The 27,293-nt window shown below is 44.0% G+C and overlaps 1 protein-coding gene across 1 annotated transcript in view; it reads left to right on the top strand.

Annotated features, from left to right (window-relative positions):
• EXOC2 (exocyst complex component 2) overlaps positions 1–27,293 on the top strand; it is a 391,656-nt gene that overhangs the window by 242,904 nt on the left and 121,459 nt on the right. The window contains exons 18-21 of the mRNA XM_029590528.1: positions 561–641; positions 14,676–14,735; positions 16,004–16,065; positions 27,077–27,143. Coding sequence (XP_029446388.1) covers positions 561–641; positions 14,676–14,735; positions 16,004–16,065; positions 27,077–27,143 — 270 coding nt within the window. The remainder of the gene's footprint in view (positions 1–560; positions 642–14,675; positions 14,736–16,003; positions 16,066–27,076; positions 27,144–27,293) is intronic.

The following is a 27,293-nucleotide window of genomic DNA, read 5'->3' as shown; positions in this document are numbered from 1 at the left end:
GGGCAAGTTGGCATGAAGGCATTATAAGGGGGTAAAGGTGGAGGATAAAGGGGGGGAGAGTACAGGGGGGGTATTAGAGAGTTTAAGAGAGGTTACTATATAATAATTTGAATATTTGAATGTGTAGCCTTTCTTTCATCCAAACACAAATCAATCCCAACATGAATTTAGTATTTTGGAACTATGCATACAATCCCTTCTAGGATAGATCACTTTACAGCTCATTTACAGTGCCAAAATGACATGAAAACCTCCTATTATAGTACAGTAAACTGATTCGTATGGAAATAATGAATATTCCAAGTGACACAGTGATTGACAGGGTAGAGAAGAGGATCTTCTAATCCATAATACAATGTTTTAACTGTCTGCTACCACAGCAAAGTGCCATGATTTGGTTTTCCTGCACTGAAGATTCTTTCTTCATTCATTGTTATTTGGATTGTTTGTTGTTATATTGAATGTCAGTACAAAGGTAAAATCTGCTCATCCCTAGAGTGTTTCTAGTGAGTCTCCTTATTTTGTTTTTTTAATAAATTGGTTGTCTCTCTTGTTTTCAGCCATCTCAGTTTGAACAATGCATCATATTGGCCTTGCAATCACTCCAAGGAGTCCTCGAGTATAAACCCGGAGAAACCAGTGTAAGTAAAATATACCTTTCTGTTATAAATTGGCCAGAAAAATATATAAAGCAGATGGTACAAATTCATACCTTATTTAGAGGCATCCACATAACTATTTTATTCAAATATATAATCAACTACTTTCAAGTAACTATTTTTTTTTAATTTATATTTTCTTAAATTTTAACTCTACTCCCTCCCTTTAGCCCCCCGCTCCGGTAGCTCTTCCCTTGCCCTTCTCTCTCCCTATGTCACCCATTGTCCCCCCTCTATTGCACCCTTGGAACTACACATGCCGCTCTTGATCCTACCGCTGCTATCTTAGCCTCCCAGTTGTGTTACCGTGGTTATCGTTAATTCACTATATTAATACTCTCTCCCTTGAATTTTCGTTATTACTGTATTATTTTTATCCCTGTATTATTTATTAATAATAATTATTTTTTATTACTTTAATACACTTTATTAATACTCTCTCTCTTGAATTGTTGTTATCCCTGTATTATTTAGTATTACTTAGTTTCACGTATTTACCTTGCCTTGTTATCACAGTTCCATGTAAACCGACATGATGTACATTCGAATGCGACTAGTGAAATGCTTCTGATTTCACAAGCTAGTCGAACGGGGTTGGTGGATTTGGATCTCTTAATGCCCAAATTGGATAAACCTGATATCATAACCCTCGACTCAATATGGCAAGCAATTGTGACCTTAGAAAAATCTGTCTCTGTGTTAGCCGGGTCACTGAATAAATCACAAAATGTGGTACAAGAGTTAGAACCTAGGGTAAAAATACAAGAAGAACATACTAAAGATATAGAGAATAAAATATCTGTAATCCAAGAGGTACAATCTACATTTATACAATCTGAAAATATGTTGAAGAGGAGGTTAGAAAATGTAGAAAATAAATTAAGATATTTAAATCTGAGAGTCCTTAACTTCCCAAGTGTGAAGTTAATTTCACCAAAGGAACAGTTTAGAAAATATCTCAAAGATATTTTAATGGTACCTCAAGGTAATATATTAGATATATCAAAAATTTATTTTATTCCCTCAAAGAAAAGTGGAGGTGAGATGAGTATAGGAGATTGTAATGTTAATTTAGAAACAGATCTTACCGCATACCTAGAGACTCCATCAGAGGAGCAATTAGAACAGAGAGGAACATTATTGGTATCTTTTACCCATTCGGCAGATAGAGATTTGGTCCTTAGGACCTTTTTGAAAGAGCGTGAAAAGTTGTACTACGGACAAAAACTCTGGATGTATCCAGATTTAGTGAAAGATACTCAGGCTCGCAGGAAGATATTTGTGGGACTTGCTAAGGAAGCTAGAGATATAGGGGCTCAGGTTAATATCAGGTACCCCTGTAAATGTTTAATGAGACATAGAGGAAATAGGTATATCTTTTATGATCCTCAGGATATGAAAAATTATTTGGAGAAAAGTAAATTAGAAGTCCAATAACCAATGAAGTCAGGAGAAATATGAGTAATTAAGGTTGTCGTTTCCTCCTTATAAGTCTACTCAATTACCTTATTATGTGTTCTTAATTATAGAGAAATAAACCCTTCTTTTTTTCTTTATACGTTTATGAAGCAGTATTACAAGGTTTATTGTATTATTTGCTTACTTCTTGAAAATTGAATTTGAATGTGTAAAATTCAATTGTATAAACCATTTGCTTCATTTGTAAGATTGAAAAAATTGATAAATAAAGAATTAAAAAAAAATAAAATAAAATAAAATCCTTTAAATAAATAAATAAATAAATAAATAAAATAAGTACATAAATAACTCGCAAAGCACGCAACTTTGTACAGAAACACAAAGTGAGAATATATAGTAACAAATCAAAGAATAAGTCAAATATAAGAAAACGAACAAAAGCATTAGCCCTGAATAAATAATTGGAGATACAAAGGCAAAGACTTAAAAGAAACTGGTATAACCTGATTATTATAAAGATTATAAGGCATTGACTCTGTCTGCATCTAGAGTAAAACTGGATATATTTTTAGCTTCCAAAAAAAAATCCTTAATTAATCTGAGGCAAAGAAAACCTAATTAACACTATTATATTTTCCAACCATTTACAATGGTAGTGCAAAATAAAAGAAGCGCCAAGAGTACAAGTCTCCTGGCACATTGCCAAAAATATTCTCCTTCACTCTTGAGTAGCTTTTGAAAAGTCTGAATATATCCAGACTCCAAAAATAATCATGCTCAGGTTTTGCTCAAAAACAAGAGAAACCCGTAGGATAACTTTAGAACATGCACAAGCATGCCCTTATATTTGCAGCTCAATGGATGCATGCGCATGCACACGTAGTTTATATCATACATGCAAATGTATGCACACTATAAAAAAACAGACGGAAATCTACCCAACAACATGTTTGTGTATCGAAAAATATGTGGCTTGTATTTTAAACATAGCCCTATAAGTCTTGACATCTAAGTGGCAACAAATATCTGGCTAAGTAGCACTGTGATGACTTATCCGGCTAAGCAGCGCTGTTTAAAACTTATCCTGCTAAGGCCTAGATTTATCACTTTGCTATAATTTCCACGAAAATAATGCCCGTGGTAAAACCTGTCACCCCCCCCTCCTCCTTTCTTTCTTTTTTTTTATTATCCCAGTTTCAGGCTGCTGACTAGAGAGAGAGAGAGACTCTTTATAAGGCTCTCATATAAGTAAACTATTTATCAGTAAACTGTAAGAGGGGCAACTAGTAACTCGGGGTGAGGTTTTGGTGGTGGTCTAGGTTTTGGGGAGCAGTTTTACATGCCCAGTTAGTACGAACAGCACAGTAGACATCAGTGAAGATTGTATGTGATTTGGAATGATAAAAGGTACACAAAGATGAGATTTGTACACTGTATTCTCAACCAAGCTTGATAGCAGCTAGGTAGAGTGCGCAGCAAGCTAGGTCGAGAGTACAGTGTACAAATCCCATCTTTTTATCATCTTTTTATACCTGTAATCACGCCAAATCACATAAAATTTTTACTGATGGTAACTGTGCTGTTTGTACCTCTGAATGTGCATTAATACTGCCCCCCAAAACCTAGCAAACCACCAAAACCTCACCCTGAGTTCAGAATGCCCCCTCTTACAGTGGTATAAAAAGTTAACTAATATGTGTGCCTTTCTCTCTCTCTCTCCTCCCCTCCCTCTCCCCTCTCCCTGCCCGAAACTGGATTTACAATAAATCCCGTTTTGGCCGTAACGCACAGCTGTCGCAGGCATAACACTGGAAAAAAACTTGTAGTTATTTCCCATGTTAAATCCCATGATAGTGTGCATTACGTTATCGCATGCAATGTTAACCACCCCTCATTCTTCTAGGACAAGCAGGATGGTAGTCCTCACATACGAGTGAGATCATCAGATGGAGCCGGGCACGGAAAACTTTTGTCAAAGTTTCTAGAACTTTGACTGGCACACTGAGCATGCTCAGCATGCCACTATTGCTGTCAATTCCTGGTGTGTCGCTCCCAGGTGGCCGCTGGCCATCGACCATTTGCCAGCTTACTTTTATAGCGTCGTCTGTTTTTTTCGGTGCCCCCATTGCCCATGGACCATGTCCATTACAGATCCACATGAGGTCTGCATCCTCTCCCGGAGGCAACACACGATATCCGAGGGTGTTAGCTGAGCCTCCTCGGAGGTTTCATGGAAGCTCCGGTGATGCCTTGTCCTCCCTCCATCAGTCCTGTCTTCACCAGACTTCCAGGAGAGAGGGTGCAGTGTGTTGCTCCGAGCCCTATGGGGCATCAAACTACCAACAATGCCGGCCCCCGCACCGGAGCCTGTGCCGTCTCTCTTGGCGCTCCTGCTTGAGCGTCTGGATGTCTTACTTCAGTTCCCCAGCGGCCATTGATACCCTCCTTGAGACCGATTGCCATCACCGGGTCCTCTGAGGAGAATGGCACACAACAGCCATCGCTGTACCCAGTCCTATGGTCCTGAGACCAGACGTCCCGGATACAGTGGCCGGGACATCGGGCCTTTCATGCCCATCGGCGCCATTGATGCCGATAGGGCTCCCAGTGCCCAGGCCTCTCCCGTGCAGGCCCCACAAGAGAAGGAAGGCCCTTATGACCCTTGGGGAGATGACTCCTCCTCTGAAGGCTCTGGTGATCTCCTCTCGGAGCCCTCGCCACCAGAAGAAGGTGTTTGTCTCTTCTGGAGGATCTCTCCTTTACGGGATTTGTTCAGGCCATGGCTGAAACCATCCCCTTCCCCTCACGGAGGAAGATGCCTGCCATAAAATGCTGGAAGTGCTCCAGTTCATTAATGCCCCAAAGGAGATAGTGGCTGTTCTGGTTCACAACTTCAAGGAGTTCCTCCTTAGGATGTGGGAACGCCCGATATCGATTCCTCCCATGAATAGGAAGGCGGATGCCAACTATTTAGTACAGCAAGCCTTAGGGTTCGAAAAACGCCACCTCCCTCACCAGTTGGTGGTGGTAAAGTTTGCTCTTAAAAGGACCAAGCATTCCCGCATCCTTGCCTCTACCGCTCCGGGCCGGGAACACAGGGAGCTGGATGCCTTGTGTAGGAAAGTCTTTCAGGGCACTGTGTTCATTGCCAGTATCGCCTCCTACAAGTTATATATGACTCAATACAATCAGAACCTGTGGAAGCAAGTCTAAGAACTTACTGAACTACTACTGCAGCAGCAACAGGAGTCATTTTCTGCAGTTGTTCAACAAGGTCTGGAAGCTGGAAAACACAAGGTGAGATCCACCTATGATGTTTTCAAAACAGCAGCCAGGATGGCCGCAGTGGGGACTGGTGCCCATAGGATGGCCTGGGTCCGCGCCTTGGACCTGCGACCAGAGGAACAGGAGAAGTTGGCAGAATTTCCCTGTACAAGAGAGAATCTCTTCGGGATTAAGGTCAGGGATGTGATAGCTGAATTGAAGGATCACCATGAAACCCTTCAATAGCTATTAGTTAGCATTTCCGGTCCGCTGTCCTCTGCCAGGAAATCCTCCTGGCCAGGTTCCAGGAATTTCTTTTATAGGCAAAGGAAATATTACCCTCCTGCCTCCCAGGCTTACAAATTCCGGGCTGGTTCCAGGGGTCTCTCTCATCAGCAGTGAACCCCCAAAACCCAGCCATCTTCCCAGTAAGCCTGGTTACGGGCTTTTGACTGGAAGTGAGAGACCACGGGTCAACCACGATCCCCCAGTAGGGGGCAGGTTTCTTTGTATTGCCCACCACTGGCCGCTGATCACTTCTGACGGGTAGGTGCTCACCATCATTTGCCAGGGGTATTGTCTGAATTTCAGAGAATTCCCAGTGGATTTTCCTTCATGTCCATTGTGGGCTTCCTCTGCCCCGCAGGAAACATTCTTGACAGAGCTCGCCGCTCTCCTGATGGCAGGAGCAGTAGAACCCATACCCCCATTAGCAAGGCCGAGGGTTTTATTCAAAGAATTTCCTGATACCAAAGAGACCTGGGGGCCTACATCCCATTCTAGGCCTCAGGGCCTTGAACAAATTCCTTCACAGGGAGAAGTTCAAAATGGTCTCTCTAGGTACTCTGATCCCGCTCCTCAGGAAAGGAGATTGGCTCTGCTCCCTCAATTTCAAGGAGGCTTATGCCCATATTGTGATCTTCCCAAACCACAGGAAGTTTCCCCACTTTGTGGTGGGACGGGCTCACTACCTACCAGTACAAAGTACTGCCATTTGGCTTGGCTTCAGCAACTCGGGTGTTCACCAAGTGCCTGGCAGCAGTGGCAGTGCACCTCAGGTGCAGGGGGTTCACATGTTCCCTTACCTAGACAACTGATTGGTCAAGAGCGCCTCTCGCGAGGGGGCAATGAATGCTTTGACCCTCACAGTGCAGGTGCTACAATCTCTGGGGTTATCAGCTACCCAAAGTCCCACCTCTGGCCGTCCCCCCAGCTAGACTTCATAGGAGCCAGACTGGATACGACTCAGGCAATGGCGTTTCTGCCACGCAACCGGGCTCTCGCCCTGTCCTCGTTGGCAACCTTGGTGCACAGCAGTCAGCAAGTAAACGCCCATCTGCTGGGCCACATGACAGGCTCTGTCCATGTCACCCCATTTGCCTGCCTCTGCATGCGCAGGGCGTAGTGGACACTGCGGTCACAATGGCAACAGGCATCCCAGGACCTTGGAGCCTGCATCTCGATTAACACAGCCTCTGAGGTTCTCCCTGTCCTGGTGGGAAGATCTCTACAATATGGAGCAGAGGATTCCTTTTCAAGTTGTCCCATCTCAAGTGATTCTTACTACCCATGCTTCCACCCATAGTTGGGGAGCCCATGTAGATGGCATCCACACACAGGGTCACTGGATGGCTCAGGAAGCTCTGCACCAGATAAATTTCCTGGAGCTTTGAGCGACTCGCTATACTCTTTTTGGGCATTTCGAGATTGCTTGTCCCAGAAGGTAGTCCTGATTCGGACAGACAATCAGGTGGCAATGTGGTACATCAACAATCTGGTCATGGGGTCTTTCGTAGAGTATGTCCCTGCAAGCCATGCACTTAGCTGGAACACTGAACGTGCTGGTGGACCACCTGAGCCTTTTTTTCAGCCGCTTGAATGGTCTTTGAACCCGGCAGAAGCAGCCCGGGTTTTCTGCTTATGGGGAATTTCAGATGTGGATCTCTTTGTCTCCCCATACAACCGCAAGGTGAGCAGTTTTTGCTCCCTTTTCAGGATGGATGGAAGCGTAACCTCTGATGCCTTTGCCCTTCACTGGGGCGCAGGCCTCCTATATGCGTACCCTCCTATTCCGCTACTCGTGAGAACTCTTCTGAAGCTCCAGCAGGACCAGGAAACCATGATCCTGGTGGCCCCATTCTGGCCCAGACAAGTCTGGTATCCTCTCCTTCGGGACCTGTTGATCAGGGATCCCATCAGTCTGGGGACTGCGCCCGACCTGATAACTGAGAATCGGAGCACACTGTACCATCCGAACCTCCGGGCACTAACCCTGACAGCCTGGATGTTGAGCGCTTAGTTCTTCAGTCCCTGGATTTGTCTGACAACGTGTCTCAAGTGCTGGTAGCTTCCAGGAAACCTTCCATCAGAAAGTCTTACAGTCTGAAGTGGAAGAAGTTCTCCGTTCGGTGCAAGGAGAATGGCTTGGACCCATTCACTTGCCCCGTTCCAAGGTTTCTGGACTAATGGCACCTCTCTGAGGTTGGATTCAAAGCCACCTCGGTCAGGGTTCATTTGAGTGCAGTCAGTGCTTACCATCGCTGCGTCGCTGGCACGCCTATTTCAGTTCAGCCTATAGTAGGTCACTTTATGCGGGGCCTGCTTCAGTTAAAGCCCCCCCTCTGTGACCCCCTGTTGTGTCATGGGATCTCAACATTGTATTAGTGTGGCTGATGCGTCATCCTTTTGAGCCTATGTGCGCCTGTGAGCTGAAATTCCTCACCTGGAAAGTCCTTTTCCTGGTGGCGGTTATTTCAGCTCGTAGGGTAAGTGAGCTTCAGGCCTTGGTTACCCACCCTACACAAGATTCTTTCATGATTGTGTGGTCCTGCATACGCTTCCCAAGTTCCTGCCTAAGGTGTGAGTGATTTTCACATCAATCAGTCCATTGTGTTGCCTGTCTTTTTTCCAAGGCCCCATCCCCACCAGGGGGAACGGGCTGTCATACACTGGATTCCAAAAGAGCTCTGGCCTTCTATTTAGAATGCACAGCAGGCCCTAGACAGTCCACAATAGAATGGGGGTTGCAGAGGGTAAACATATCTTATCCAACTGGCAACAGACTCCATCTCATTCTGCTATGCGCAATCAGGCCTTCTGCTGGGAGGCCGAGTTAAAGCTTACTCTGTGAGGGCTATGGCAACGTCTGTGGCCTACTTATGGGCAGTTCCCGTTGCCGAAATCTGCAGGGTTGCAACGTGGAGGTCCCTGCTCACGTTTGCCACCTCTTACTGCTTGGACAAGGATGGCCGTCAAGACGGTAGATTCAGTCAATCTGTCCTACGCACTCTCATCCAGGCTTAAACCCAACTCTTCCTACCTAAGGCCCACTGGTTGGAACCAGGCTGAATCCCTATTGACTAACAGCACCGCAGTTGTTGTTGTGCCCGTTGGCACCTTATTCGGTACTTGTTGGTCTTGGTTTTTGCCGGGAGCAGCCTGGAGCTTGGTATTCACCCATCTGTGAGGACTATCATCCTGCTTGCCCTAGGAGAAAGTGCAGTTGCTTACCTGTAACCGGTGTCCTCCTAGGACAGCAAGATGTTAGTCCTCAGGAATCCTGCCCACCTCTCCAAGGAGTTGGGTTCTCCTTTCAGTTTGTTGTTTTATTTTTCGCTTGTATTTTTCTATCTTACGATACTGAAGGGGGACCTCGTGTGGATGTGTGGATAGTAGCAGGCTGGGCATGCTCAGTCTGCTGGTCAAAGCTTCTAGAAACTTTGACAAATGTTTTCCGTGCCGGGCTCCATCGGATGATGTCTCCCACATGTGAGGACTAAAATCCTGCTGTCCTAGGAGAACACCGGTTACAGGTAAGCAACTGCGCTTTATCCTCCCGCCTCCTGGGTTTGTATGCCATGCACCAGCTTCAGGGATTGCCCTCACCAGCAGCAAGTGCCCATGCCCCAGCCGGTGCCCCAGCCATGGGTTTTTGACTGGCAGTGAAGGAGTGAAAGTCAGTCGAGCGTATCCCTGATGCCGAATCCCCCAGTGGGAGGCAGGCTCTTAGGCTTTGCCCATCACTGGGAGGATGTTACGTCAGACCATTGGGTCCTTGCCATCATTCGTCAGGGGTATCACCTCAAATTTTGTTGGCTCCCAGGGACCTCTCCCCCATGTCCATCTTGGGGTTCATCCACCTAGCAGGTCATCCTTCAGGTGGAACTCTCCACCCTTCTTGTGGCAGACGCGGTAGAGCTGGTCCCTCGCCCCCAGCAGGGCTGAGGGTTCTATTCGAGGTACTTCCTCATTCCCAAGAGGACTGGCGGCTTGCGCCCAATCCTCAACCTCAGGACATTGAGCAAGTTCCTCACAAGAGAAAAGTTCAAGATGGTCTCTCTGGGCACGCTGATTCCTCTCCTCAAAAGAGGAGACTGGCTTTGCTCCCTCATCTTCAAGGAGGCTTACAGGCACATAGCCATTTTCCCTGACCACAGAAAGTATCTCCACTTTGTGGTGGGAGATGCCCATTACCAGTACTGGGTGCTGCCTTTCGTGTTCGCCTCAGCCCCCTGCGTCTTCACCAAATGCCCGGCAGTGGTGGCAGCCTATCTCAGACATCCGGCGGTGCATGTTTTCCCATACCCAGATGACTGGTTGGAGAAGAGAGATTCCCAAGCAGGGGCTCTGAGCACTCTAGCCCTGCCAGTGCAGATGCTACAAGCCTGGGGGTTTGTTATCAACTACCCCAAGTCTCACCTCTGCCCGTCTCCTCAGCTGGACTTCATAGGGGCCAGGCTAGATACAGCACATGTAAAAGCATTTCTGCCCCAGGATCGGGCTCTCGCCTTCGCCTCCCTGACAGCCTTTGTCCACAACAGCTGGCAGGTATCCTCCCGCCGTCTGTTAGGCCACATGGCGGCTTCCGTCCATGTCACCCCTCTCACCCACCTGTGCATGCGAAGGGCTCAATGACCTTGCGATTGTAATGGCAACAGGCGTCCCAGGACCTCGAGACTCACGTCGCAGTCATGGAACCTCTGCGAGCATCTCTGTCCTGGTGGAAAGGCCTCTCCAGTTTGGAGAGGAGAATTCCCTTCTAAACTGCTCCACCTCAGGTGATCCTCAACACAGATGCCTCTCCTCAAGGCTGGGAAGCCCATATGGGCTGCCTCTGAAGCCCACTGTCAGATAAACTTCCTGGAGCTTCGGGCGATCTGCTACGCCTTGTGGGTGTTCAGAGACCGGTTGTCGCACAAGGAAGTCCTGATCTGGATGGATAACCGAGTAGCGATGTGCTATATCAACACCAGGGCAGCACAGGCTCATTCCTTCTTTATTAAGAGGCAGGGCAAGTGTGGGCCTAGACCCTGTCACAGGGGATGTCTCTGCGAGCGACATACCTGCCAGGACATCTGAACATGCTAGCGGACCGCTTAAGTCGCTCCTTCCATCCACCTGAATGGTCTCTCAACCCGGTGGTAACGGCCGAGCTCTTTTGCCAGTGGGGTATGCCAGATGTGGACCTCTTCACTTCCCCACACAGCTACAAAGTGAGCAAGTTCTGCTCCCTGTGGTTGAGGGGCGGACATCCGGTCTGCGATGCCTTCTCCCTCCCCTGGGGGAGGGGCCTGCTCTATGTGTATCCCCTCTGCCTCTCCTCTTGAAGACACTGCTGAAGCTTCAACAGGACAGAGGGACCATGATCCTTGTGGTACCCTTTTGGCCCTAACACGTCTGATTCCCACTTCTGCAGGACCTGTCGATGCAGAACCCCATCCATCTGGGGACAGATCCCAATCTCATCTCGCAGAACCAGGGCACCCTGCACCATCCAAACCTCCGAGCGTTGGCTCTGACAGTTTGGATGTTGAGCATGTAGTCTTTCAGCTCTTGGCGCTCTCGTACTGTGTCCCCCGCGACCAGCATGTTTTTATGCCGGTATGTTTTGGGCTCCATAATTGAAAGAAAACAAATGTTTGGTACACAAATTGGTGCTCTGTATTAAGTACAGACAATAATTCTGCATTTTGTGTATTTATTTCAAAGTTTGGTGGTACAGTCTGTGGCAGCCACCTGTGCATGGCTAACATCCTACAACAGATGAGTGAACAAAAATATTTAACTATGTGTTAGGCCCTATATTTGAAAAAATGAAATTAATTTTTATTGTTAGTAGTTTAAAATATCTTTCTTTCACATTTTTTCTTTCACATTTTAAAAGTATTTTTACTTGTATTTGATGACATTTCTCACATCAAAATACAGTTTAACTAGAACTACCGCAGACACATTGTTATGCAAATTAAAGTGTAAAGACTCGCACAATCTGGGTACATGATCACAGGTTGTATCTCTGTGACTTTTCATCATTATGATTGTCAGTACTGTACATATTCACAATATAATTTTAGACCATGTATGATATATATACAGTAAGCATATCCATAACTTGATCTAATCAGGCTCAAACAGATGCTTCTGTAAATTATTACACAAGAAAAATGCTCTTAGTGGGAAGCAAGAACTTCTTTGCTAAGATACTGAATTCTAAAAGTTGCTTGACTTGAATCTCAAACGCGTGTAAGTCCCTGGGCTTCGTAAAAGGGGCGGGGGGAGGGGGTGTGTCCGGGGTCAGGGGGCGGTTTGGGGCGGGACCTGGGTGTGGCGCCGGCCCGGGGGCGAGGTTGAGGCCTCCGGACCAGCCCCCGGGTCGGGTGATGGCGCGCCAGCAGCACGCTGGCGCGCGCAGATTTACGTCTGCTGAAATTTACGTCTGCTTTCAGCAGGCGTAAATCTGCCAACAAAAGATAGGGGGGGTTTAGATAGGGCCGGGGATGGGTTAGGTAGGGGAAGGGAAGGGAAGGTGCGTGGGGGTGGAAAGAAAGTTCCCTCCAAGGCTGCTCCGATTTCGGAGCGGCCTCGGAGGGAACAGGCAGCGCGCGCCGGGCTCGGCACATGCAGGTTGCACAAATGTGCACCCCCTTGCGGCTACACGCGCCTGGTGAGCGAACAAATGTACGCGCTCGCGCAAATTTATAAAATCTGCCTCTAAGTGCGTGTTTGCGCACGATATGCAATACATGAGCATGTGCGCACGGATCTGTATAACTGAGATAATGAATGTGCTCACGCATGTTTTAAAGTTATTCACTAAGGGGCAGATTTTAAAAGACCTACGCACGGCGGGCCTATTTTCAAAAGGCCCGGCGGCGTGCGTAAAGCCCTGGGATGGGTGTAAGTCCTGGGGCTTGGAAAAATGGACAGTCCGGGGGCAGGGCCAGAGGCCTCTGCAAGGCTGCTGGGCTGGGGGATCGCGCGCCAGCAGTTGGCCGGCACGCGCAAGTTACGCCTACCTCTGGCAGGCATAACTTCTGAGATAAAGGTACGGGGGTTTTTTTTCGGGCTGGGGGCAGGACAGGTAGGGGAAGGAAAGTTTCCTCCGAGGCTGCTCCAATTTCGGAGCGGCCTTGGAGGGAACGGGGAAAGCCAGATGTGCGCGCATGTTATAAAAACGGGCGTACATTTTAAAATCTGCCCCTAAGTATTTATCTGGTTAAGTGGTGGCTGCTGACTGCTGCTGAATTTTTAAACCACGTTACTTAGCCGGATAAGTTGCGAAGTATCCAGCTAAGTGGCACTGAATATATTGGTCTCTTAGTCAATTTGCTTTAGCACCTCTTCCAGATTCACATTGATATGATTCAATTGCTCTGAAACATCACCTACAAAGAATGATTCAGGCTGAATATCTCCCCAGTATTCTGCTCGATAAAGACTAAAGCAAAGAATTAATTTAGTTTTATTGCTATGGCCTTATCTTCTCTGAGTATCCCTTTTACCCTGCCCCTGATCATCTAATTGTCCAACTGATTTCCTTGCATGTAACTTGTTTTTTATGTACTTTAAAAAGTTTCTATCTTTTTTTTCTTTCTTTAATATTTGATATTTTGCTTTTCACCAAAAGCATTGAAACAAAGTACAATCATAAAAATGTAGATATACCAAATTAAAAAAAATAAAAAATAAAAGCATCTAGGATAAAATCATCATGTAAATCATTTTTGCTAGCTTTAATCCATACCATACCATATCCACTTCTGACATGTTCAGAAATCTCATATTTTAATCATACACCCCCAGCTGGGAAAGCTTGTTTGAAGAACTTATTTAAATCAGCTGCTAAATCAGCACCCTATGCTGATCAATTGTTTTCTGCTATTTTACATTACCTCTTTAGTTGAGTTACGTTAAACTAATTCTTTCTCTCTTAACGATCCTGAATTTATACTCCCTGTTTATTGTAACTTTCTTTCTTCTTGTTAAATGGTTTTCCCCTGGTTCTGCTGTAAACCGGTACGATAAGACTTCGTTTTGAGCATCGGTATATTAAAAGAATTTAAATAAATAAATAAAATAAAAAAATAAACCATGTTTTAGCCCACTTCCTGAATCTTAAATATTCCTCTTCCTTCCTTAACTCCCGTGAAATAGCATTCCAAAGAAGTGACTCCCAAACAGCTACAGGCTATGCACCACTTCACAGTGAGTTTTGTATTTGTCAAAGAGGGAATCACAGATTAGGGTTACAACTTTTTCATAGACCATGACTGGACACTTGAGGACTGGGAGGAGGGGGTGCCCCATTCCTTTCTGATATTAGCATAAATTTGCATATATTTGTCCCCTGCTTCTTGTAACTCAACTGTCTCTCTTTCCCCTCTCACTGCCCCTTATCTCTCTACCTCTTGTATCCTGTGGCCTTCCTTGTCTCTCTTCCTGTCCCCTCCAGGCCTTGTACCCCCTCTCTTTCCCCTTATCTTCTGTGCCTTCTGTCTTTTCATCCTTAGCCCCTGTGCTCCTACTCTCTCTCTTCTTCCAACCTCTCCTGTGCCCTACTGACTCTCTCCCTACTCCATCCCCTATGCCATCTTCTGTGTCTGTCCTTCCAGCCCCTGTGTTATCCTCTGTCTCTTTCCCTCCTTCATTCCCTGTGCCCCCTCTTTTCTAATCTAACTATCTGGTCACCCAGTCAAAGAAATTTATTAGCTTCGTCTGACCAAACTTAGCTCTGATAAAACCCTGCTGCCTCAGATCCTGTAATCCATTGAATTCCAGAAATTGTACCTTCATCTGTTTTAAAAGCATAGTTCCCAGACCCCTTACTTCTACATTTATTTTATTCCAACAAGTGTAGGATGTAAGTATATTTTTTGGGCAAAGAGAGTGGACCTATGAATGAGATTAACAAAGGGAAAAACTAAAGAAAAAATGAGCTAGTTAATATTTTGAGAAATTCAGGTTGTCTTGCTGCTTTCTGTGAGATTATATTACTTTTTCCCTTTTATTATTCAGTTCTGATTGTATGAAAAACTAAAATTGTTCTTTCTTTAGGTTTTCCAGTCACAGAAAATACAGGGGGAGGTGTGCCGTCTAAGTATTGGTATAATACAGGTAATAAAACAATATGACATTAAAGAAGTTCTATGACTGGTTTTATAAATAATGAAAACTTGCAAGCTTTTAGTAATGCATGAAGAGAGATAGTCTGTTCTAATAGTCAAAACATGTAGCTGTGAACAGGTTGAACATTTTTTTTTAAATCTAGGAGCCAGACCAAACTTTTGGAAGCCAAATTTTAGAAACTCTGAGTCTGAAGTCTAGTTTTTGTGCTCCAGTCCATAGTGTTGGAAGCAGAGGTATATTGATCCAGAAGCTTTGAAAGCCAGTTATGTTCCTCTAGACCAGGGCTCATCTGTTTCATTTTAAATATATATTTAAATATTTATAAACCAATGCTATCTCTTGTTATAGGCGGTTTCATTCCAGGAATCCTTTCTCCCTCCCTTCCCTCTCTCTGTCTCTCACCCCTCCATTCATTTCACTGACTTTTTTTTTCTCTTGAAGGGGTAGGCAGCAACAGCAATAGTTATGGTCCTCTAGTCATCTAGGCTTATGCCTCCTGTCTTGGATTATGGGGAAAGGAGTTGGAGGGGGCTCTAAAGCCTCAGGTCTCTTTCTCTTCATAAGTGTGGATGGGTGAAGATAACCCTGGTCAAAAGGCTTCCAGGCCCTCTTCTCATTATTTTGAAAGTGGGCCACAGTGCTCTGTTAGTTTGGGAACGAGTGGTTAGTAGGCTGGAAGCTGCTAGCTCTTCAACCTCATTCATTCTCTCTAATGCAGCAACATATGCTGCCATGGTCAGGAACACATTTTTAGATGCTAGGGAAGAAATCTCATATATTTGATTTGTATATGAATCTGGAAATGGTATGTCATGAACCCTGAGCTTTGTTTCGCCCCAGCTTTCTCTAACTTTTCCGCAAGACATTTTATTTGTTCTGTGGACCTTATAAAAATGGGTATTAGTAGTAGTAATCTACATTTTAATTTTTCTTCTTTCCAGTTTAAAATTGAAATTGATTATTCAAACATTCACCCCTAAAGTTTGCTGCACGTATATTTTTGAAAAGTTAAGATTTAAATTGATTCTTTTTAAAGCAAGTTGCTATTATTAATACTGTGAGTTGTAGAAGTCTGAAAGCTAGCACTTAATTATTTTACCTGGTGAAGTCCTGAGTTCTACAAAAGTGGAGCAGGAATAAAAGGAATCTTAGCAATTCTGGCACAAATGAGTTTGTTAAATTAGTATTATACAGTAAGTACCTGAAACATACTGCAGTTCTTCTGAAAAATCTGACCTTTAGCTTTATCTGAATAGGTTTTTATAGACTGTCTGGAATACCTGAGTACCAAACCCGATGGAGATGTGGATAATACACTGTAAGTGAAATGAACTAAACTTAACAAGTACGTAAAGGACATGTCAGTATTATGACTTAAAGGACATGTCAGTATTCTTAATTATTGTATCATGATACTGATAGCTTACTATCCCATGCCTTGGTGTTACTACAACATTAAAAGGTAATTATCAGCATTTATGAATATGCCACATATAGATGAGAAGGTTTTTTTCTGATTTAAACATTTTGGGGTTTGATATAAAATTGTTTTATTTATTAGGATTGATTTTCTTTTTCTCTCATTTCACGACTTATGAAAAGTTACAAATATTTCACAATCATTACATTCCATAAATATTTTGCCTTTTGTGAGATTATTCTCAACGTTAATGTCTCCTCACTGAGCACTGGATTTTCACAATCTTTCTTTCAACAAAATCTCACAAAAGCATTATCATACAATGTCTTATGAGCAATAATACTTTCTCATAAAATTAATTTATTTATACTTGACTACCCTCATTTACTTTTAGGCCTCAAAGCCATGGTACGATAAAAATTAACTATAAACAAGTAATGATATAGGTAACAAATAAATAAATAATAAAAACAATAGAATCACACAATAAACAAAAATGTACACCAAATCAGCTAAATCAATCCTAGTAATTCATGAAAAAGTAAAATAGATCCCTAGCCATTAAATAGATCAAATTCCATAATCTACTAACCATCACAGTCAGACAAAGCCACCGCCATCTCTCTTAACTGTCTAACCCAAAATTGATATTCAGGATCAGCCAAAAAAACTTGTTTATAAAACCAGACTTTAATCTTTTTTTCCTAAAAACTAGGAAGCCAGTATTCAAAGGGACTTCTCTGGGTAACTTTTCAGTTATCCAGACAAAAACTTTAATTGTACATTCCTGTACATACCCAGATCAGTCCAGACAAGTGGGTTTTGCAATCCCAGCAGATGGAGGCAGAGAACAAAACTTTGAGGCACTGCTCCATAACCGAGAATGCTACCTGCAGTCCCTCAGTATTTCTCTGTCGTCAGCAGATGGTAGAGGTGCAAACCTGCAGTCTGACAAAAAGTTTAGATTGCGAGAGAGAATTTGTTTGAAGAAGTTTTCAGAGGCTCCCTGAGGTGTTAGACTCCTTTGTGGACCATCCCCCAGGTGGAGTAGGGCGAATGGGGACTTGGAAGCTCTTGGCTGGTGTTCATCCTCTTCTAGCAGAGGTCCTGATAGCCAGGGGACTGGCTCCCTCAGGGTCTCTGATGCCTCCTCCTGAATCTTCGCTGGCATGTCAGGGAAGTACCCTGTTTATCTTTTAACCTTTTTTGTGTTTATGGCAGCTTAAGGGAACAGTCTGAGGCGGTGAGTGCGCCTGTGACAACGGGAGCTGTCAGCATTTCAGGAGGGGAAGTTTGGGGTGCTTTTCCCTTCTCTCTCTCTGTTAAGCGCCATGCCATTTTTTATGACGCTTATGGCCAGGGAGACAAGAACACTTAGATTTTTAGTGAAAAACATAATCTTTTATTGAACAATATAAGTATTCTCGGGAGATGCTGATGCCATGCCTCTGACAACCTGTCAACCAGCATCTCATCGTATACAGGAAGTGATCCTTCTTTTATTTATTTATTTATTTATTTTTAGATTTTTATATACCGGTGTTCCTATATGAAATAAAGATCACATCGGTTTACATTGAAACAGAACATGAAAATTGCCAAAAGGCATTACATAGAACAAGGTTATGAAACTTGGAACAGTGTACATAAGTTCAAAATTTAACAATAACGTTGTAACATTGATGACCAAAAGATAAAGGAGAAAAAAAAAAAAAAGACTTAAACAATTAAGTTGACAGGTCTTATTGAGCATAAAAATTATAACGTATAAGTGAGAAAGTCTCAAGTGTCCTGCAGCAAGAGATTAGATACCGAAGTAGGTAGTGGTATGGAAAATGGGGGTTTGTGAAGAAGATATGTTCTTGCTGGTTGGAGGGGAAAAAATGATGATCATGGTCCTGGAAAAGCTTGGCTAAAGAGCCAGGTTTTAAGTTTTTTTTTGAATGAAGAGTGGCAGAACTCAAGCCGAATGTCTGGTGGGAGCGCATTCCATTGAATGGGGCCTGCTGTAGATATGGCACGTTTATGATGCGAGGATTTTGTTGAAGGTACATAGAGTGTGCCTTTATATGCTCCTCTGATGGGTCTAGAGGAGGAGTGAGGGCGTAGTTGGTTACATAATTGAAGAGGAGAGATATTGTGAATGGATTTATGAATTACGGTGAGTACTTTATATAGGATCCTTTGCTTTATAGGCAGCCAGTGGAGGAGCTTGAGAATGGGGATGATGTGATCTCTTTTATTCGTATTGGTAAGGATTCTGGCTGCAGAGTTCTGTAGCATTTGGAGGGGTTTTATGGATGAATATGGAAGGCCAAAGAGAAGCAAATTGCAATAGTCGACTTTTGATAGAATAATGGCTTGTAGGACCATCCGAAAATCGTTGAAATAAAGAAGAGGCTTCAATTTTTTTAAGACTTGTAACTTATAAAAACAGTCTTTGGTGGTTGTGCTTATGAATTTTTTAAAATTGAGCTGATTGCCTAGCATGATACCTAGATCTCGAACATGTGGTGAGTGATTTAATATGGGAGTGGATGAGTTGAGTAGGTCAGCTGGGTTTAGAAGTTTGATGTTGATGTCTTGATTGATGATTAGGATCTCAGTTTTGTTGTTGTTAAGAATGAGGCAAAGGCTGGAGAGAAGATGATTGATCTGTTGCAAACAATTGTTCCAGTGAGCCAAGGTTTTTTGTAAGGATTCTGAGATTGGGATGAGTATCTGGATGTCATCCGCGTAGAGATAGTGAGTTAGGTTTAGTTTAGTAAGTAGATGACATAGAGGTAAGAGGTAAATGTTGAAGAGGGTAGGGGAAAGGGAGGAACCCTGAGGGACCCCCCGGTTGGAAGGGATCGGTTGTGATTCTTTGTTGTTAATCTTTACTTTGAATTGTCTATTTGCTAGGAAGGATTTGAACCAGCTGAAGACTGTTCCTTTAATGCCTATATCTGCCAGACATTTTAATAGAGATGAATGGTTGACAGTGTCAAAGGCTGCAGAGAGATCTAGTAGTATCAAAAGATGTGGTTGTTTTTTGTCCATATTAGATAGATAACATTATAGATAACATTATAGATAACATACAATATTGTGGAAGCTTCTAGACTTGCGTGACTGCCCAAAGAATCATTTACATAGGTTGTCATGTCAACAGCATGATGTGACTATCTCTGAACTGCCCTGATTAGTTTTCCCAGGCGTGGCCCATTTGCCCTCACTCTCGAGATAATCCTTTGTTCTGTTAAAATCTTACTAGTCAAGATAATTAATACATCTGTGGCTGTGTGGATAAAAACTCCTGAGAATAGTGCCTGAAGCTCCCGCCGTTGCTATCTTCTTTGTGACCCAATGAATAGGCCTCACCTTTCTGGTGCCAGCTTGCCTGCCTGACTAGCTGAAGTTTGCAAGTCATTCTCAGCAAGTCACATAGAATTCATTCAGCCAAAGCAGGCTAAGAAAACCCTAGGATTCTGGGGGGTTTTCTTTCTCCATGTTCGTTTTCTGTGCAGGCCCACTCATCATCTCCCCGGGGGTGTTGAGGGAGGTAGCAGCTGTGCTGGCAGGGGCTGCGGGTGCGGCTTAAATTGGCTTTGTTTGCCAGTCGGGCTGGCGCTGCCACACAGTTTCTTGGTTGGGGCCAACCAACATCGCGCTGGTGGTTCCGGCACGCCGCTCAGGTTGGCTTCCTGTCAATTTGCGATGTGCGGCATTGCAGCTATGTGCAGCCTGCCGGGCCGGTTGCATGCATTGCGTGTATGCTTGCAGTGTGGTGGTTGCATCTGCTTGTGTGGCCTGTGGGGCAGCGTGCCTAGTGCCTAATGGCACCAAAGCCACGTTTGGCAGTCTGCAGGGCCTGCAGGATCTGGTCTGCTCAGCTCAACAGTAGATCCCTGTGTTCTAGCTATAAGGCAGGAGATAAGGGAACCCCAATGGGGGGGGGGGGCTCTTGGAGAAGGAGTGCCCTTCGTTCATCAGGGCCTTGGCTATTGCCACAGGGGAGTCCTCAGGGGTCAGCCATTCCCAAAGGGAATCGCAGACAGGGCTCTGCGACAAACAGAGACTCCAGTGATTCCCCTCCCCCTCTGTCACCTGTGGTGAAGGAAAATCAGGCTGGGGGAGGAGATTTGGAGGGCAGCCTTCCTCAACAGGGGGCTGAGGACCCCAAAGATTTTTCACCAGAGTTTGTTCTGCTCCTTTCTGGCAAGGAAGGGGGCCGGGGATCAAGCATCAAAAAGGGAGGCCGTCCCATTGTGTTGCCAAGATTCCTAAGGTGGCCCCTGCGGGGGGATCCAGGGATCTGCTGTGATGCCTGGGTTTGGGTCGAGTGGGTCCGGAGGCTGACCCAGGGATGGGAATGACTCTTGATGATTTGACAGAGGATCCTTTGGATTTGCAGGGACCAATCCGGATGTGGACGTGTATGCAACCCCAAATGCGGATCCAGATATGAATAAGGATGATCTGGACCCGGACGAGCTTTCTGTGTCAGAAGGAGATGATCTTCAGGAGGTCTTTTTGTTTAAGAAAGATGAATTGCGTCCCCTTATTCTGCAGGTGTTACAGGAATTGGGGGTGAAGGTGACTCAGGAGGAGTAGGATAATGAAGGAAAATGGGACGATACACTTTCAGATGAACTAGATTTTAGCTCAGAAAAAACTATGCACTGTCTCCGCTAAACGAAATGCCCCTTTGTATACCTCCACACTACATAAGATGAAAGCTAAATTATGATGTCTGGAAAGACGCTGGCGTAAACATCCTCTTCCTGAAAGAAAAAATGCATATTTTTCTTACCTACATAAATTAAAAAAATATATAGATCATGCAGAAAAAATTCTATAGTACTATGCTGATAAAATACAAGCTGCCAATGGCAACTACAATGTTCTATTTAACATTGTAAAATCTCTTACTACTGAAAATATGCATCTATAGATCATCTCTTCAACTCTTTCTGCGATAACATAGCACAATTTTTCAGAGATAAAATATTAAAGCTCTCCTCAAATTTCTCTCAACTCCCTACCACAACAAGTAACCTTCTGCCAGAAATTAGCTCATGGACCTCTTTCTCCCCAATGAACCCTGCTGCTATTGATCATGTTCTCACCAAATCAAAAAGTTCAAATAGTCCTTACTATTGTGCCCAGGAAAATTACTAAAAATTAAAGAACTTGTCACCCCACCACAGGCACAATTGGTTAACCTATCTCTATCCTCTGTTACTTTTCCAGATATTTTAAAACAAACGTCAATTTTTCCCATTCCCAAAAAGAAATCTAAAGACCCCTATGATCTTTCCAATTACCATCCAATAGCTTCTTTAACATCGCTAGCCAAATAATAGAATCCATAGTATTACACCAGTTAACAGAATACATTGATGAAAACAGTATCTTGCACCCAGACCAGCATGGGTTCTGCAAAGGACACAGTACGGAATCCCTACTTCTTTCTTCCTTTGACAGGATAGTTCATGGCTTTGACTCGAATACAGTTTACATTATAATATTCCTTGACATTTCAGCCGCCTTCGACACCTTAGACTATAACATTCTATGTTCTAATCTTCAACGCATTGGCATTGATGGTACTATTCTCCAATGGTTTAAATCCTTCTTATCTCACAGATCACAAATCAACATAGGACAATATCATTCTCACTTGTACTACCCTGATTCCGGTGTCCCTCAAGGATCTGCCTTGTCTGCCATCCTATTCAACATTTACATGTTGCCCCTCTGCCACCTTCTTTCTGGTCTTAATATCAAATTCAAAATATATGCTGATGACATCTAATTCATTTTACCTTTTGACACCTCATGAAGTAACACATTTTCTAAGCCTTAACCTAAACTCAATAAAAATTTGGATGTCACATAACCGGTTGACCCTCAAGTCTGCAAAAACTGAATTCCTATACTTATCAACCATTTCCAACAGCTCCCGTGCCCCACCAAATGATTTGACATTTGATAATATCTTGATTCCAATATCCAGACAAGCACATAATTTAGGTATTACCATTGACTCCACTTTATCTATGACTGTCAATATCTCCTCTGTAACCAAAAATTAATTTTACAAATTACAGTTATTAAACTAAAACCTATTCTTTACCCATTTGATTTACGCTCAATCCTACAAGCATTAATCTTAACTGGTTTGGATTACTATAACTCACTCTACCTTGGCCTTCCCGACAGTACACTACGTCCATTGCAGCTAGTTCAAAATGCTGCAGCCCGTTTACTGACAAACACTAAACAACGAGATGATATTACTCCAATTCTCAAACACCTCCATTGGTTACTGATACACCAACGCATCCTTTACAAGATCTTTACCATTATTCATACTTTACTTCATAATCCATCAGCAGTATGGCTATGTTCTTCTCTTTGCCTCTATCAACATCCACGCCATCTATGTTCCATGGACAAAAACTACCTCAAGATTCCAAGCATTAAAATAGCAAGACTAGACCTCACCCATAGACACTCTTTTTTTGTGGCAGGACCTATACTTTGGAATTCCCTCCCAAACCCCATATGTCTACTGACCAATACAAAATAATTCAAAAGGGCCATAAAAATTCACCTATGCGTTTCAGTCTTTATTGAACTCCAACCATAACACCCTCACTTTTCTTAATCACGAATACACTCACTGTCGCAATTTGGGAACTTCTTTGTTAAGTTCCTCTTATTTTTGTAGTGTCTTTTCTTTTAATCCAGTGTTTTCTTTTATGAAGTTATTTTAAACATGGATGTTGGAAATTGTAAATCCCAGTCAACTTCATTTTAACCTATATGTTTGCTTCTTAATTTACTTTACTCTGTAATATGTGTTTTAATTACATATGTTGATATTGTAAATTGCTTAGACCTATATTTGTATGAGCGTTATAGAAAAGCTTTTATTATAAAAAAATAAATTTAAATGAATCCGGTCCTGGATAGGCTGCAGGTCCTGCTAGTGATTTTCCCTTGCCAAAGAAGATTTGCAAATTGGTGAACCAGGAGTGAGACTTTCTGGAAGCGGGTCTGAAGGTCAGAAGGGCCATGGCTAAGCTTCACCCCCAATGGAGGAAATGTTGGAGCTCCTGCGGGTGCCGAAGACGACCATCCCAGTGCCGGAGCTGCTGCTTTGTAGGATGTTCAAAACCACAAGTTGGAGATTCAGTTGAAGCAGTTGTTTGAAGTGTCTGCCTTGAGTCTCTGAGCCGCGATTTGTGGTAGCATGATGCAGAGAGCTTGTCTATGCTGGGTGCAGAAGACATGAGAACAAGCCTCGTCAGGGGATGTTGATTCTCTGCAGTCAGTGTGCTTGGATGCTGGAGTGGCTTATGTCGCAGATGTGCTTTATGACTTGGTGTGTACTTCAGCCAAGAGCATGGTCTCGGCAGAAATGGCTCGCAGGCTTTTGTGGTTACGAAATTGGTCAGCGGACATGTGGTCCAAGGCACAGCTGTGTAATCTTCCCTTTAAGGGGAAACTCCTTTTTGGGGAGGATTTGGATCAGCTGATAAAAACTTTGGGAGAGTCCAAAGGCAATAGATCGGCAAGAAAGTGTTTCTTCCTCGGTCCTGGTTTTGGGATTCACATAGGTTCCGGTCAGGCAAGCCTCCCTCAGGTGAAGGGAGCAAGCAGTCGGCGGGACAGCAGCAGTCCTTTCAAGGCGCCTGCAGATCTTCCAGGGATGGTGCCTTCCAAGGGGCCGGTGATGGCAAATCATCACAATGAAACTATCATTGCCAATTCCTCTGTAGAAGTTGTGGGCCAAGATTACCTTGGACCACTGGGTTTTAGAGGTGGTTTGAGATGGCTGCACACTAGAATTTTCCTGCCCTGTCAGGGAAGCCTTTCTGGAGCCCACTTAGTCTCTTGAAGCAAGCGAGAGGCGGTGCAGGGGACTCCGCAGAGGTTATTCAACCTAAACATGATTGTTCCTGTCCTGAAGGAGGAGCAGGTTCAGGGAAGGTACTCCATTTATTTTGTGGTTCCCAAGAAAGAAGGAACATTTCGGACCATTCTTGACTTGCAGAAGGTGAACAGGGCCTTGAGGATTCCGCATTTTTGGATTGGGATATTAAGAACGGTAATAGTGGCAGACCGCCACCGAGAGTTTTTGGCATTGTTGGACCTGACAGAGGTGTATCTCCATATTCCCATTCGACAGGACCATTATAAGTTTCTGCGTTTCATGGTGTTGGGACAACATTTTCAGTTTAGTGCTCTTCCCTTAAGGCTGGTCACGGCGCCTCAGACCTTCACAAAGGTGATGGTGGTAGTGTCAACAGCCCTTTGAAGAGAAGGGGTATTGGTGCATCTATATTTGGATGATTGGCTGATTCGTGCGAAGATGGAGGAGGTGTGCCAGAGGTCTCTCCAGCGAGTTACAGCCATCTTGCAGTCGCTGGGTTGGGTAATAAATGTGGCGAATAGTTACTTGGTGCCTTCTCAGTCATAGGAGTATCTGGGGGCGCTCTTCGATACCCAGTAGGGCAGGGTGTTTTTGACCTTGGGCAAGGTGATGAAGTTGCAGGCGCAGGTGACGTGCCTGCTTCAGCTGTCAGTGCCAGCGGTCTGGGACTATGTACAGGTACTGGGGTCCATAGCTTCCACATTGGATCTGGTTCCATGAGCCTTCACACACATGAGACCATTGCAGAATGCACTCTTATCCAGGTGGAATTCCGTATCGGAGGAGTATCATCTGTCCTTACCTCTTCTACAAGAGTCCAGATCCTGTCTGTAGTGTGGCTGTCACAACCTGGAAAAGGCTGTGGATCTGGAGATTCCGGACTGGGTACGTCAGTCTCAGAGGTTGGGGAGCAGTGTGCTTGGGGCAGATAACCCAAGCACTTTGGTCAACAGAGGAGAGGACCTGGTCCATCAGTTCTAAATTTGTCCCCTAAACCCACCTTGTGCAGGACCCGAAATAGAAACCCCCAGTGGACCCTATCAAAGGCCTTTTCTGCATCCACAGCCATTAGCACCGCGGGGGTCTGCTGAACTCTGGCCTCCCATATCAAATTGGTTATTTTACGCAAATTGTCCCCCGCTTGCCTCCCTGGTATAACACCCGATTGATCATCATGTATTAAGAAGGGCAAAACCTTATTAAGCCTACTGGCCAGTATTTTCGCTAGAATCTTTAAATCTAAATTTAACAGAGAGATTGGCCTGTAGGATCCACAGAGAGACTTATCCTTTCCCGGTTTTGGCAAGATGGTTATACTAGCCACGTCCATAGAGGGCGGTAGCGTAGGGTTCTGCAGTAAATCGTTATAAACTTTCTGTAAGTATGGTATAAGTAAGTCCCTAAACTTCTTGTAAAAAAGTCCTGAAAATCCATCTAGGCCTGGGGCTTTCTGAGGTTTAAGCGTAGATATAGCGTAAAATATCTCCCCTTGGGATATTGGCTCATCTAGCCTAGACGACTGTTCAGCACTTAAAGAAGGCAGCTGTACTTCCATTAGGTAACTATCTATATTGCTATCCGCAATCGGATGTTCATTGGTGTATAACTCCTGATAAAACTGCACAAATCGATTCCGAATGTTCATATTATCTAAAACAAATTTGCCATGTAGGTCCTTTATCTTAAATATTTGGCTCTGAGCAATTTGTTGCTTTAGTTGCCTTGACAAAAGTTTGCCAGGTTTATTTCCCTCGGTGAAGTGGGCGTATCTGGATTTGTCCAATTTATCAAGAATCTCACCATCTAAAATCACTCTTAACTCATTCCTTTTTTTATCCAGTTCCTGTAGAATCTTCCCACTCCCCTCAATTTTGTGTTGAGCCTCCAATTGAGTAATATCTCTGAGGAACTCTAGGCGAGCTTGTTGAGCCAATTTTTTGCGTGCAGCCGCCTTAGCTATCAGCTTTTCCCATACAACTGCTTTGAGCCCATCCCATAGTATACCTGGGGATACTTCTCCATTGTCATTAAGGAGGAAGTATTCTTTGATATCTTCCCTGATAGCCTCACAGATCGAGCGGTCAGTTAGTAATGTATTATTCAGCCTCCAATACCTAGTCCCCAGATCATCTGTTTGCAGACGGAAGGACCCAAAAACAGGAGAATGATCCGACCAAGTAATAGACCCGATCTTCATTCCCAGACATCCTACACACCATGGTTTTCTACCCAACCAAAGATCGAAGGCAGATATTTGGATATCACGTATATCATTTTAAAAATACTTGCTTGCGTGTGTGCTTAGGATCGCCAGTTTTCTGTTGCCGCCACCTGTTTACTCAGTCCTTCAGTTCATCTAGACCCTCTAACAATTCACCCTAAACCCCCACCAGTTCACCTAAATCTCCCTCCCAAAAATGGCAGACAATATATAATTCTGACTTCATTTGTATGAATCAGGTGTAAAAGTGTACAAATAGGTTTGATAATGCATTATGGGGTAGGTTTTAAAAGGTGTGTGCGGTTCCCGGCATGCGCACATGGATGCGATCATTTTATAACATGCGCGCGCATGTTATAAAATGCGATGTCCATGTGCGCGTCTGATTTTAACATCCACGCGCGCATGTGTGGGCAGCCCGGAGTCTCATGCGTGCAGGATTTTTTCATTTACACTCTGTGACATGATTTCGGTTTTTCCCAGTTCCCTCCCAGTCCCTCCAAAAAAGGAGCGGACTGGGAGGGAACTTCCCTAACCCTATCCTTCCTCCCTCTTCCCCTCTCCTCCCCGACCCCTAAACCTATCCTAACTATCCCCAAATTTTTTATTGTACTTCGGGACAGCATCTAATGGTGCTTACAATTTTTGTTGTTCTTTGGGTTTTCGGCTCTCATACTGAGATAACTAATGTTCTTATTGATTTTTCCTGCAGAAGGTAACTGAAATAATGCTTTTACCACTTTTTTGTTTTTTTTTTTCAGTCTTTCGATGGATGTCTCATCTCCTGACCTTTTTGGAAGTATGCATGAAGACATCAGCCTGTCTTCTGTAAGTGTGGCTTCTCTTCACTGGTCTTTTCTAGTACTGTAAGACAGCTGAGAGTCATTCATTTAAAAAAAACTCTTTGATGCTATTACACTACTATTGCATTTGTATGGCACTGCATTATATTTCTATAATTTTAATACTTATTATTTT

Source organism: Rhinatrema bivittatum, chromosome 2 (assembly GCF_901001135.1).
Source record: "Rhinatrema bivittatum chromosome 2, aRhiBiv1.1, whole genome shotgun sequence".
Classification (NCBI taxonomy): domain Eukaryota; kingdom Metazoa; phylum Chordata; class Amphibia; order Gymnophiona; family Rhinatrematidae; genus Rhinatrema; species Rhinatrema bivittatum.
The sequence above is the reverse complement of the archived record's forward strand: the minus strand, read 5'-3'. Positions and strand labels throughout refer to the sequence as shown.